The following is a 12,667-nucleotide window of genomic DNA, read 5'->3' on the forward strand; positions in this document are numbered from 1 at the left end:
CGTATTATACATTTTTTTTATTTACTACTACACTCGCATGTTGTACTAAATCATATTTTTTATTTAGATTTAATTATTTGGTTTTAGTAAGTGTAGGGTGATATCACAATATACAATGTCTGCTGTTAGTTTTATCGACACCACAGTTTTATTGGTGAGCTACATTTAAAGAGTAAAATTAAATAATTAGTTACAATTTTAGTAATCATCCATTAAAATTAGAAACAAGTACATAGCTTTTATATTTACTGTAGGTAACATTATTGAACAAAAGTATTGGCAATAATTTAATTTTGCTGTTGCCTCACTTCTTAAATGTCATCCATCAAGATTGTCTAATGACAAGACAAATGTCAAATAACACGTAACGGTTTACAATTTTTTAAAAAAGACGTTCTGACTAAAGATGATTTTTTTAGAATAATTACAAAAATTTAGTAACAATAAATCAAACAATGGAATTAAAAATGGCCCAAGCTAATCAACGAAACCGTATGTATTAAACGCACTTCGTTAATAATAATTTTTATGAAACACTGAAGTTGAATGATTCTTGACTTTTCAGGATTTTTCAAGCTCTCTCTGAAAAAAAATAGAATGAAAACATCCAACCGTGAATCCGATGTCGTAGTTCTCGACGAATCATTTGATAATCTACGCTCAGAATTTATGACTAATGTAAGTTTCGTGTGATTTATTTGATCATTATGTCGTTAATACAAAACTACATAATCTTGGTAGTTTTTGCCAGACAACACATAAAGATAAAGAAAACGTATTGATTTTTCTTACTTATAACTAGACTTAATAATAAACAAATCAAAATTTGTAATAACTAAAAATATATTGATATATATTTTCTGATTTCCACTAAAATATGAATAAATTTATATTTATTTATAACATCGAATTGTAGGGTCACTCCAAACCTCAGAAATATTCTCCAATTGTAATCAACGATTCCTGTGACAACTTATTCGATCAGTTATTATTGGATGCACCAAGTAAATCTGGCAACGTAAGTGGTTTTATTTAACTAACTTTAAAATTTATATATAAAAAGGGGAAGTGGTGTATCTGCTTGGGATTCATAGATTTTTATACTAACTACTGTATTGTCTATATATCTCGTCACTAGCTGTAACATATTGGCTTCTATTTAGTTCAAACAAGAGTAATGACAATTGTTATAAGCAGATATTGCCGAGACAATCATTAGAATTTGTTTTAACATACAACCTTAAAACTGTTAATTAAAGTAACCTATGATAGTACAGTACTCATTTGAATAGCTTATAATTCCGAACTTATCCTGTATAAGCTAACATTACTTTCTTTAACAGATTACTCTGTGGCAGAGACTTGCCTTTCTAATAATTTTAAATTATGATTGTAATTTGTTGAAAAGAGAGAATAAAACAAACTAATACCATTTAATAAATGTTCTCTGAAATATAAATTAAATTTAAATACACTATATAATAAAAATGTGTTGCACAGCACCTTTAAATAATTATTTTTTTACAGCTATGTGTAGTGTGTGAAAAACTTTTTATAAAATGTAGTTTATTTTTATGTATGCTAAGTTGGCCTTTAACTGCAATATGCAAAGTTCTATTATAAAAATGGCTATTGACATTTTTACTATGAAAAAAATTTTTTACAAGCCTTCTATTTTGAATAAATATTAGATAAGAACAAATATATAAATAACTTCACTAGAAAAATAATTTATTATACAATAATATTCTTCTTAATATCCACAACAAATATTCATTTTAACAATATTCTTTACATCTCAGCCAATGATATCATATCAATACAATATCAAAGTACAAAGAAATATTCATTTATATATATATGTGTGTGTATGTGTACAAATGATTAGAAAATTATCTTACTTGATAGATTTTTGTATTATTATTTTATGAAAAAAAAATTCTTTGATTCCAGGTTTCTCTTAACTTGACGAATGATTTCACATCACCTGTTAAGAAAGATTCCAGACCCAGTATAGGAGGCTGGTCGCCTGCCCAGAACATTATATGTGCTACTCCCAAACATGAGACAATTCCTTCCACACCATTGGACAAAGCTAATGTGACGTCAGAACAATGCTCTATTAAGAAAATACAAGATTCACATCATAAGCTGCTAAGCGATCTATATGGAGAATCTTGGAAATCAATACCGACATTATTCAAAAATTTACAACAAAATCATGACAATTTAGATGGTATTTCTAAGAAACTACACTTTAACGATGAAGAGGACAGTGACAAAGAGAACATACGATCTGATTTAAAACGGAATAAAGCTCTATATTTAACAGACTCGGAGATTAAAAAGAAAAATGATTTGGTTGACTTTGAAAGAAGATCTAAAAAGAAATTATACACAGAAAAGATTCCTAGTATCCCCGACCCTGATCCCGAACCCGAAACACCTAAGCTTAAATCGATCAAAAATAAAAATATAAATAGTTCAACAAAAAAAACCAAGGCTTTATCAGTTACCGAACTAGTAAAGGTAATGAGGAATGATGTTGATATAATAACAAAGAAAGTTCAAAGTGTAACCGTTACCCCTCAGAAGGCTGAAATAAAGAGGCTTAGTTTCGTTGGATCATTAGCAGGTATGCTTTTTTATCCCATATTAGAATTAGAATCAAAGACAGTTGGATTTCCAATAGATAATATTCAATTGTGCTGGAAATTTTAATTGCACAAGTGAGATTAGGAGTGTGAATTTGTGTTTGTACTGACACTTGTGTCGGCAAGTCTCTTTAAGCTATGGTGAGGAAATCATCATTTCATAAGTAGAACTACTTGAAGTTTTAATAAACTATTGTTCATACCGATATTAACTAATTTCAGATAATGTTCCATCTTGGAGGTGTCACGTTGAAGCATTGCAGTATCATGATAACTATAAAAAATTACGAGAACAACTCGCCAGACGTCTGTATGTTGAATTCAATAAAACAGTATTTGATGATGCGTTGGACGCCGATATGCCAATTATATGGGATACAAAATTGAGGAGTACTGCCGGGTGAGTGTTTATTTGTAAGCATAATATATGCCTCCTTGGTTGAGAGACTTACAAAGCAACAAGATTATAAAGACCTACGTTGAAATCCTGATTTGAGCTAGTTCGTGTGGTTTTTCTGACAAATAATTCTCAATTGTCAGTATTTACGTGTCTTGTTGTTTTTTTATAATATCGCTAAATGATGATATAATCACTGATTTCGGCTACAGCAGCTTATCTAGAGAAAGACCAAAAAAAACCGACATGAGCAGCTATGCCATTATTTAATGGTATAGAATCTTAAGATAAAATATTTTTTTGTTAAGAATACTATACTTTATGCTATGTATTCATAGGAATGTATTAATATATTTTTTTATTTTAGGACAACAACCAATAGACTGATAAAAACAGCAAGAGGTGACAGAATACGTACTTCAAGTATAAAACTATCAACGAAAGTAATTGACGCAGTGCAAAGGTTACGTGACACGCTCATACATGAACTCTGTCACGCTGCAACATGGCTCATAGACGGCGAGCTGAGAGCGGGACACGGGCCATTATGGAAGAAATGGTATGTGGACATTTTTTTTTTAAATTATAATTACAATGCAGATAAGCAAACAGGATAAAGCAAGGGGATAATATTATAAAGTTTTTGTTGACTAAGCTATGTTATCAGTTTTTTTATATCAGGGTATATTTTGTCTTATTAACAGGGCAACACGAGCGCTTAAAGAGTTTCCAGAGCTTGGTGAGATATCAAGATGTCACACTATGGAAATACATTATAAATATGCATATAAGTGTACTAAATGCGGTTACAGGTATAATTTTTTATAAATATTTTTATTTAAACACATATAAGTAAACACTCAGAGGCGCACGAATGCACAAACACACACATGCATCACAACACACACTCAATGCACGCATAAAACGTCATCACTCACACACACAAGATTTAACACTATCGTAGGATAATTAACCTGACTGTGTAAAAACATTATTTCAGCGTTAAAAGACATTCAAAATCAATAGACATAACGAAAAAGTGTTGCGGTTATTGCCGGGGAACATTTGAAATTATAGTCAATAAGAAGAACAAGGATGGCGTTATTGTCTCTACGCCAGCTAGAAAGGGAGGTCCGAATGATTTCGCGTTATTTGTCAAACAGAACTATGGTACCCTAAAAGATGGTACGAAAACTCATGCTCAAGTTATGAAATTGTTGGGAGAACAGTTTTCAGCTAAAAAGAGTAAAAATCAAGAAAAGGAGGAAATTTGTGATTTTAATAGTGATTGATAGAAAAAATCCTTGCCAGTAACAAAATATTATTCAGATAATATTTATAGTCAATGTATAAAGTGTATTTGCATAGAAATTTAGACGAATTCAATTCAGAAAAATATTGAAAAGACTCGGATTATATTTTTAAAATTATTATATTATCTTAAAAAAATTAAATAATTAAATTGTTCTCACAATATTATGATCTAGCGTAAACGCCCAGACGAAATCGTTTCTTTTATCATATATATTATTTGAACAAATGTACTTACTAGTACATTCCCACAACAAAAAGTACCTTTAAATGACAACTATACGTTATATCATTCATATTAGGATTAAAAGTAATATTAAGGGTATAATCCTACTATAAAAATGGGATGGAACCTTATTAAAAGTTAAAATGACAGTACTCAACCGGGTACCGTTAGCAAAGAAGTCCTGTAAAATAATTATCCGACTCTAGCAAAGCAAGTTATGATCTAAGAAAATTTTGATTATGTATGATATGTTTGTATTTGTGTATATATATCTTCAACTAAAAATTATTTTGTCTTCTTCAAATTTGTTTCACTGACTCTTTACACTCATTATTAATCTTATAACTAGAATATTTTACAATTATATAACTGCAAAATAATACAGTAAGAAAATCAAGAGGAATAATCCAATCGAACTCATAACGTCTCGAGTACATCGACGCGAGTTTGCTCTCAGTTCAAAAATATATCATCATATTCTGACCTCGCGCAATATATTTACAATCAACTAAAAACTATTGTATATTTTATATGTAAAAGATTTACAGATTCGAGATTACAATATGAATGTGTAAGTGTTTAATAATAAAGATTTATAAATGGTTGTCGATCTTGTGCGATCACATTAGTAGCGCTCTGAGTATATATGTACGTTTAGAAAAAAAGTTAACGATCATAAATCATTTTCGATTTGCATTTCAAATATATAAATTGATATCGTAATATTTGAGATGATATGTATAATGATTGTGTATAAAACATCTTCAATTTCAAGGATAACCCTATTAAATAAAACCAAAGAGTCATAAATATAAGAAAACTTTTCCCGCCATTTACTATTGTTTACACAGACCCAAAAATAAATAAATTTAAGTCTGATAAATGCTTTGCTCGAGAATATTTTATATGTTGACAGTAAACTTATATTTACGCAATTTTTTATAAGGTAAGTAGTATACACGAATTTATGAATCCGATGTGTTTTGTTTTTTAATTGTAATTAAATAAGGTACTAATTAAAATGAAGTCTGGACTTTGTGATTAATTTTAATTTATAATTGTATATTATAGAATAATTTATTAAAAATATATTTAATTATTATTGTTTTTGTATATTGTTAACCGTGTTCTTTAGATGTTTAATTAGTGCCACATGCACACTGAATACGAGCTAAACTTATTTTTAGGTATTTTAATTTAAATAGGAAAATTTACAAACGCTGTTTTTGTGTTTTTTTTTATCCTTTAATAATGTTTTTTAAAATTTATTTAGATAAGTTGGTCGTATTTCCTATAGTAGCGGTCAAATTGATTGCTATATTTAATAAATTATTTTTGTATTTTACGTAATTTTAAGACAGTTCAGTAATTATTTGTCTTTAACGGTACCAATTATGTACTTACGTCGCCACTGTTACTTCGAATATTAATTTATCCTTAGAAAATGAAACGTTAAAATGGCAGATTTTTAATTATATTAGACACAAACTAAATTCCTCGCTGGCGAAGCTGCGGTTTCAGCTAGTTAATAATTTAGTTGATATGTCAGGTCTGTTAATTGATATGACGATCCCTAAATTAATATGTAAGAAAACGTAACAATAGAATTACTCGATACGACAGTTTGTTAGAGTATCACGAATGACGTCATATAGCCTCGCGCTCGAAAAGTACCAGGGCGCCATAGAGTAGTAGGTGCCTTGTGTAAAGTACTCTCTTCTAAGTAGAGTCTGCGTAATGGTAAGTAGGCGGAGCTTGCGTGTGTCGATGTACTTTTTATCTCATGTACTACTCTACATTCCTAGTACTTCATAGTTCCGCATACTACTTATCCATACATTATATTATAAAGGCAAGTAACGTGTGTGCTTTTGTACTTGTTGTCATTCCTACTTTCCTAGTACCGGTTCATATTTTCGCGAACTCCCTTAATCTATATACATATATAATATATATATTTATATCTCAATTTTTCCTTGTTTTGTTTTATGTTTGTTATGTTAAGTCTTATTTTCACACTGCATACTGCGGAGCGGTGATGCAATCCGTTCCGAATTTTAAAGTTTTAAGAAAAAAAGTAAAATCTACTTACTGAACCGAAACTTAAATTTATTTATCACATGAAAATTAAAAAGTACGTTTATTATATAATATTTTGATTTAACTTAAATAAATTATTTAGAAAATGTTCCAGGACATTGCGCTGGGATAAAATTCTACCGATAAAAAAAATATCGGTAATTAAATATAAATGTGAATTTTAGCAGAGCTCAAGTAACGGCCGTCATGGTGTGAAGAAAAGAAAATAAAAACATATGTACCATTTTTCATCACTTCCCTTCTGAATGTGTAAAACAGGACTTGTGTTTTTTTTTCTGTCACTATCGAACAATTTCAACTTATATATCTATTTATTATCTCGAGCAGTTTTGCCAAGAAACAATTTAATGAGAAAGGATGTGAATACGATTGCTACTACCAGGGCTGCCAATACCACATCACTTTTAATTCGTATTTTCTCAGATTATTGCCAAAAGTTATATTTGTCGTATGGAGATAGAAACGAATAATAATTGGTCTAGATTTATTCGAATCGGCCTTTTTAGAAGTACAAAATCTACAGTGACAAAATCAATGTCCGTGTCGGAACAATGTATAATTGGAATTTTACTTATAATAATCTTAGTAAATTGTATTTTTTGTTTCTGGAATTCCGATTATTTCATTGTTAGAACGTTGCACCCATTGCTTTATATTTGAACTCTGATTGAATAGAACTTACGACGGATTTTATGGAAGTAATCAGATTTAGACTTCGAGTATCATTTTAATTTCTGTTGTATGAGATTATCGTATAACTACGCATAATATAGATTGATTTTGAAATTCTGAGAAAGTCTTCTTGGCGCTGATTGAATGATAGACCTTATTTTGTCTACTGAGATCTCTAGAGGATTTGTGTTAGAGTTCATTCGCCTTGTCATTTGTATGTTTTTTTTTTTTTTTTATGGCATTGGTTGGCGGACGAGCATATGGGCCACCTGATGGTAAGTGGTCACCACCGCCCATAGACAATAGCACTGTAAGAAATATTAACCATTGCTTACACCACCTATGCGCCACCAACCCTGGGAACCAAGATGTTATGTCCCTTGTGCCTGTGATTACACTGGCTCACTCACCCTTCTAACCGGAACACAACAATACAGAGTACTGTTATTTGGCGGTAGAATATCTGATGAGTGGGTGGTATGTTATTATGAATTGAAGCGCTACCGTAGGAAGAATACCGCTGCGACAAAATTATTGAACCAATTAGCTCTAAAGATATAAGTAATAAGTAATTAAAATAAATTTAATGTCTTTTTTCCTCAGTAGAGCCTGTCCAAACTTCAAAAGGATAAAATATGGAGTCATATTTCTCCCCTTAGATCTGAAATTTTCAAAAGTTCTTTCTAAGCGTCGTACACTAAACGTAATAGTGCGTAACGTTATAATATATTCAATATACATTCAGTTAATATGTAAAAATGAAATCTGAGTAAAATATTAAAAGTTTCGCTCGCACAGCGCTGAGGTTCGGGTGTCGTGTGTGTAAACAATGGCTGTTACAGGTAACTTTAACTTATTTATTGTAAGTAGTAGTAGTAATTGTAATATGATCATCAGTGACGTTTTGGCGTTTAATCAAAATAAGCAAGGTGATATAGACATTGAATCACATTCGTGTGTGTAACTCAGCTTTTTCGGAGCCCGATTTTCTAGAAGCCAAGTATTTGATTTTTGAATTCGATACGACATCTCAAAGGAAAAATTCAAAACGCAAAGACGGCAAGAAGCAAAGATATTGAGAATATTGTTTGATTATGCAAGGAAATTGTCTCGGTGTTTATTAAAATTTTCGTAGCACGGAACTTTCAAAAGGTAGGTAAGGTTTCGATAATTAAGTTACTTATTTCATCCCTAGCTGTTGCCGAATCATTGATATAACAATATTGATTGATCAATCTGCTTCTTAGAAAACAATTTAGATTTACGAGGGGTCGCTCGACTATCGACGCAGATGCCTTAGGGATTTTCGGCGACTTATCCAAAGCCTTTAATTGTGTTCAACATGAAACTCTGGTCAGGAAACTATATCACTATGGAATTAAAGAATGTGCGTTCGACCTACTGATTTCTTATCTTAACAAGAGAATTCAGAGGGTTGACGTTAAAGGGAAAAGGTCTCCTGGGTCTCATTTGGTATGGGGGTCCCTCAAGGATCAATTCTTGGACCTTTTCTATTCCTCATATACATAAATGACTTGCCCTTTCTTGTTGGAAACAAACATGATATAGTATTATTTGCTGATGATACTTCTTTGGGTTTTAAAATTAATAGAAAACAGATACAGTATGACGATGTAAACAATTCTATCTCTGATATAGTAAACTGATTTAGCGTAAATATTATTAGGCTGAATAATAAAAAAAACAAAAATTGTAAAATTTACTACACCAAATGTGCAAAATGTAAAAGCTGGTATACTTATCAATGGGGAATCGATGGATCCAGTTGAATCAACTGAATTTCTTGGCCTTACTGTTGATGCCAAGTTGCAATGGGTCCCCCATATTAACGGATTGGCGAGTAGACTAAGTAAGTCATGCTTCTATATTGAATAAAGGAATTTGAGTTTGTATTCCTGGTATCAACCATATTGATGTCACGAAGTTATTGAAGAACTTTGTACTATTTCGCAGCGAAGTTGATATGATTAAAGAAAAAAGTATTCCAGTCTTCCAGAACGAGAAATTGGCATCATTAGTTGATAATCCGAATTACGTTAACACGCATGTATAAATATAGATTTACTTCGGAATTTCATGACGTTATAATGTGTCATAATATCTATGTTCTTACATAGAAAAAATGTAGATAGGCTGTATCGCGAAGTAGTTTACATAAGTAAATGGATGGAACAAACACTTCAGAGAGGCTCATAGACAAGTCAGACATTTGATTATCTTTTATGTGGTCAATATGGCAAGTTTCATAGTGGTCCTATCTTTAATAAAAAAAGTCGTAAAGTTTTCAAATCTCTTAAAATACTGTCTGAATAACCAGGAACAGATCAAGATGGCCACACTTCCCTTCCATGTTGCACTCTGCTATATTTAATAAATTCTGAAAGGGAACCAAAAACTTATGAAGAGGCCCACAGACTCAACAAGCGCGAGCTTTTTGTTTACTAAAGGTAAATAAAAAGCTCATTGTACCCTACCATTCCTAGAACAAACAATGCTGGGTATATTAATGGGTAGTAAGGATGCACCCGCTCACACATTATTCTACATTTATCTCAGGTGGAGCCCAAATCACTGCATTACCTTCTAAGGGGCTCCTAACCAACACATTTTACAAGGTTAATTATAGCACTCATATTTCTGAAACCACGAATTGTACGTACGAATTTTATTATGTGACTACGAAAGGTTTGCTCAGTCCTAAAACTAAAGCCCAAATCTCTAAACTCTGAAACTCTTAACATCTGCACCACGTCAATAACTTATTCGCCAAGAGCAGGAACATGTGCACGAGTGATCACCACACATTTTTGTGTTTTATTTTGCAACCGATTTTCTTTGCTCACACTACACACTTTCACTACTTTATCTACATCTCTTTGCAACCTCGCACAGTCACTGAGTTGATTGAATTTGAGAGATAAACAAGTTATCGTCCGCAAACAGCAAATTGTTCGCCTCTTTTACCACATTTGGCAGATCATTGACCATTAAAATAAACTGCAAAGGTCCCAGATTGTATCCCTGACTTACACCAGACCTTGTGAAATATGATTCGGACTTATGTCCCCCATATTCCACATATTGTCGTAAATGTGGGGTGAACCCAACTGATGCACACTTTTTGAGTACATCGTTATCTACAAAATCAAACGCTTTCTTAAAATCATATGATGCTACATCAGGTTGTCCCCCTCCACGCACTACTGGCACAACGTGAGACATAGACATAGACAGTAGATTGCTGGTAATGCTTTTCACCGGCCAAAACCCGTGCTAAGCGTCCGATAGTTATCAGATCCAATAACTAAACGGTCCAATAACTAGCCTTTTCTTCTCAGGTCCGAGGTGTTAAATTCCGAACCAGTGGTAGATTTTGACTATCAATAAGCAAGTGTAAACACTTCTATATTGAATCAAGATTTTTGACTTTGACTTTGAATAGTTCGGTGCAGGTGCTGATAGCACTGAAACAGGTTTATTATAATTGTGTCCCAACTCCGCCCTTCGGTACTGGAACTACCCAAGTATTTTCTCTCTCTAAAAATATAGGGTCGTATGCCATCCGGCCAATAGATTTTTTCGGCTTAAGCTCTTTAAGAGCGTGCCTTACTTCGACCAACGTCAGTCGGTCCAAGTGTACTCTTGCATTTTCAATTTCCCCCCCCCCCCCCCAGCTTCTATCACCAAATTCACAGCAAACTTAGCTCGCTCTGCGTTATAAGTGTATGAGTTGAATGCTGCGTGTAAATAAATCCAAATCGCTGATATATTTAAAAAATTGTTATATAAAAGTATTTTTGCCTGTTTCCTATTTTTTGTCGACGAAATGAAAGGCAATTGAGTATAGATGTACATATTTATTGCAGTATTATAATTTGTCAGTATTTAATTAATGCGAAAATATTACAATGCGAAGCTTGGATTTAGACTAACTAACAGAACACAATGATTTATTAACTTAGTTTGTAACATATCGAATATCGATCTGTTTCTAGGTGCCAAATATGGACAGTGGTATTTGCTTATATTAATAACATAATATCTGGGCGTATATTTAATATTTCTCAGGGAGATATATTGTCAAAGGAAACTTTTTCCTCATTCGGGAACGTAACACTTAAATAACCCTAGGGCGTCACTGGGTGATGCATTAAGTCCTTTATTGTTATTTACTGGAGAGTTAGAAAAATACTCTTCGAATTCGTTGGATCTAGGCCTTCACTTATAATATTCCCTTTTATATTAATGGACACTTGCCTGCGTCAAATTTAATTTTGTCTTTCTCTGTACTTAATACAAATAAAGAGAGCAAAAAATACTATTTTTTAAGTTAATTTTAATAAAACGCCGAATGTTTGACGTAGAGGGACTAGACTCCACGAATGAATAGGTCATATACTTATTTTCTTCCACTGTTTGAGTATATTTTTATTTATTTATTTGGGAAGCTAACTTTATATACAAAGTATTTAATTCTATATATACGATAAAGTCTTAGAAATACTACAATGTACCATGTCATACAACTATTAAAGAAGAACTTCATAAAAAAAAAATTTAAATGTAGATATATATATAAGAGAAAAAAAAAGATAATATACAAATATACATTGTAAAAAAATATATATAATAAATCTCATAACATACGTAAGAAAACACTCCTATGGTAAAAAATATTCATTTAATTTTTATAATTCAATTCAGCGGTATATATAAAAATGGAATTATAGATTTTTACAACACTGTATAAAGAAGCAGGTTTGTTTAAATTAGTCTTAGTAGTTTCTATATTTAAAGATTTATTTAAGCTTTTATGCGTTCTTGCATTATTCAGGTACGTTTGACCTTATTGAGTAAAAACTCAAGTGCCAAAAACAATCTATACGTACGTTTGAATGTTTCTGTAATAAACAAAGTCCATGTCCATGTTTCTGCAATTGTGTAGTGAAAGGGTCTTATAAAAGTTTAACCGATTGAAATTTAGTGCAGTTTAATTTATTACTATTAAAACACTAATGTTTATTAATTAGAGTTTCTAAGAAAATATGAGTTGAAGACTTTGTAAGTGTAAAACTGTTTTTGATTGAAATAAAATCGGTAAATAAGTATAAAATAAAACAACACATTTTCAATACTTTTTTTTATTTATTTATACATAGTAAATGTATGACATTTCTGTCGTTTTGTTAAATGATAATAGGTACAGTCTTGAAATTATTAAAAAAAAAAGTATAATTTACAACAGAAAAAACGCAATTTTCCAAAAGGGTACAACAACCCACTTTT

General features: G+C 31.4%; 1 protein-coding gene across 1 annotated transcript; it reads left to right on the plus strand.

Moving 5' to 3' along the window:
- The first annotated feature begins 351 nt into the window (after nucleotides 1–351).
- On the plus strand, nucleotides 352–5,809 carry LOC125073730 (germ cell nuclear acidic protein-like). The gene is made up of 8 exons (XM_047684742.1): nucleotides 352–492; nucleotides 566–678; nucleotides 917–1,018; nucleotides 1,954–2,635; nucleotides 2,877–3,054; nucleotides 3,419–3,610; nucleotides 3,756–3,863; nucleotides 4,052–5,809. The coding sequence occupies exons 1-8, from the start codon at nucleotides 456–458 to the stop codon at nucleotides 4,341–4,343; spliced, it is 1,704 nt and encodes a 567-aa protein (XP_047540698.1). The 5' UTR covers nucleotides 352–455; the 3' UTR covers nucleotides 4,344–5,809.
- Nucleotides 5,810–12,667: the final 6,858 nt, after the last annotated feature.

Source organism: Vanessa atalanta, chromosome 25 (assembly GCF_905147765.1).
Source record: "Vanessa atalanta chromosome 25, ilVanAtal1.2, whole genome shotgun sequence".
Classification (NCBI taxonomy): Eukaryota; Metazoa; Arthropoda; class Insecta; order Lepidoptera; family Nymphalidae; genus Vanessa; species Vanessa atalanta.

What these genes read in the sequence shown, in the direction of transcription:
- LOC125073730 (XM_047684742.1), top strand. Translation starts at nt 456, where the DNA reads ATGGAATTAAAAATGGCCCAAGCTAATCAACGAAACC. An exon ending in CCAAGCTAATCAACGAAACC is followed by an intron (nt 493 to 565) that starts GTATGTATTAAA and finishes TTGACTTTTCAG; the next exon opens with GATTTTTCAAGCTCTCTCTG. An exon ending in GGGCCATTATGGAAGAAATG is followed by an intron (nt 3,611 to 3,755) that starts GTATGTGGACAT and finishes TCTTATTAACAG; the next exon opens with GGCAACACGAGCGCTTAAAG.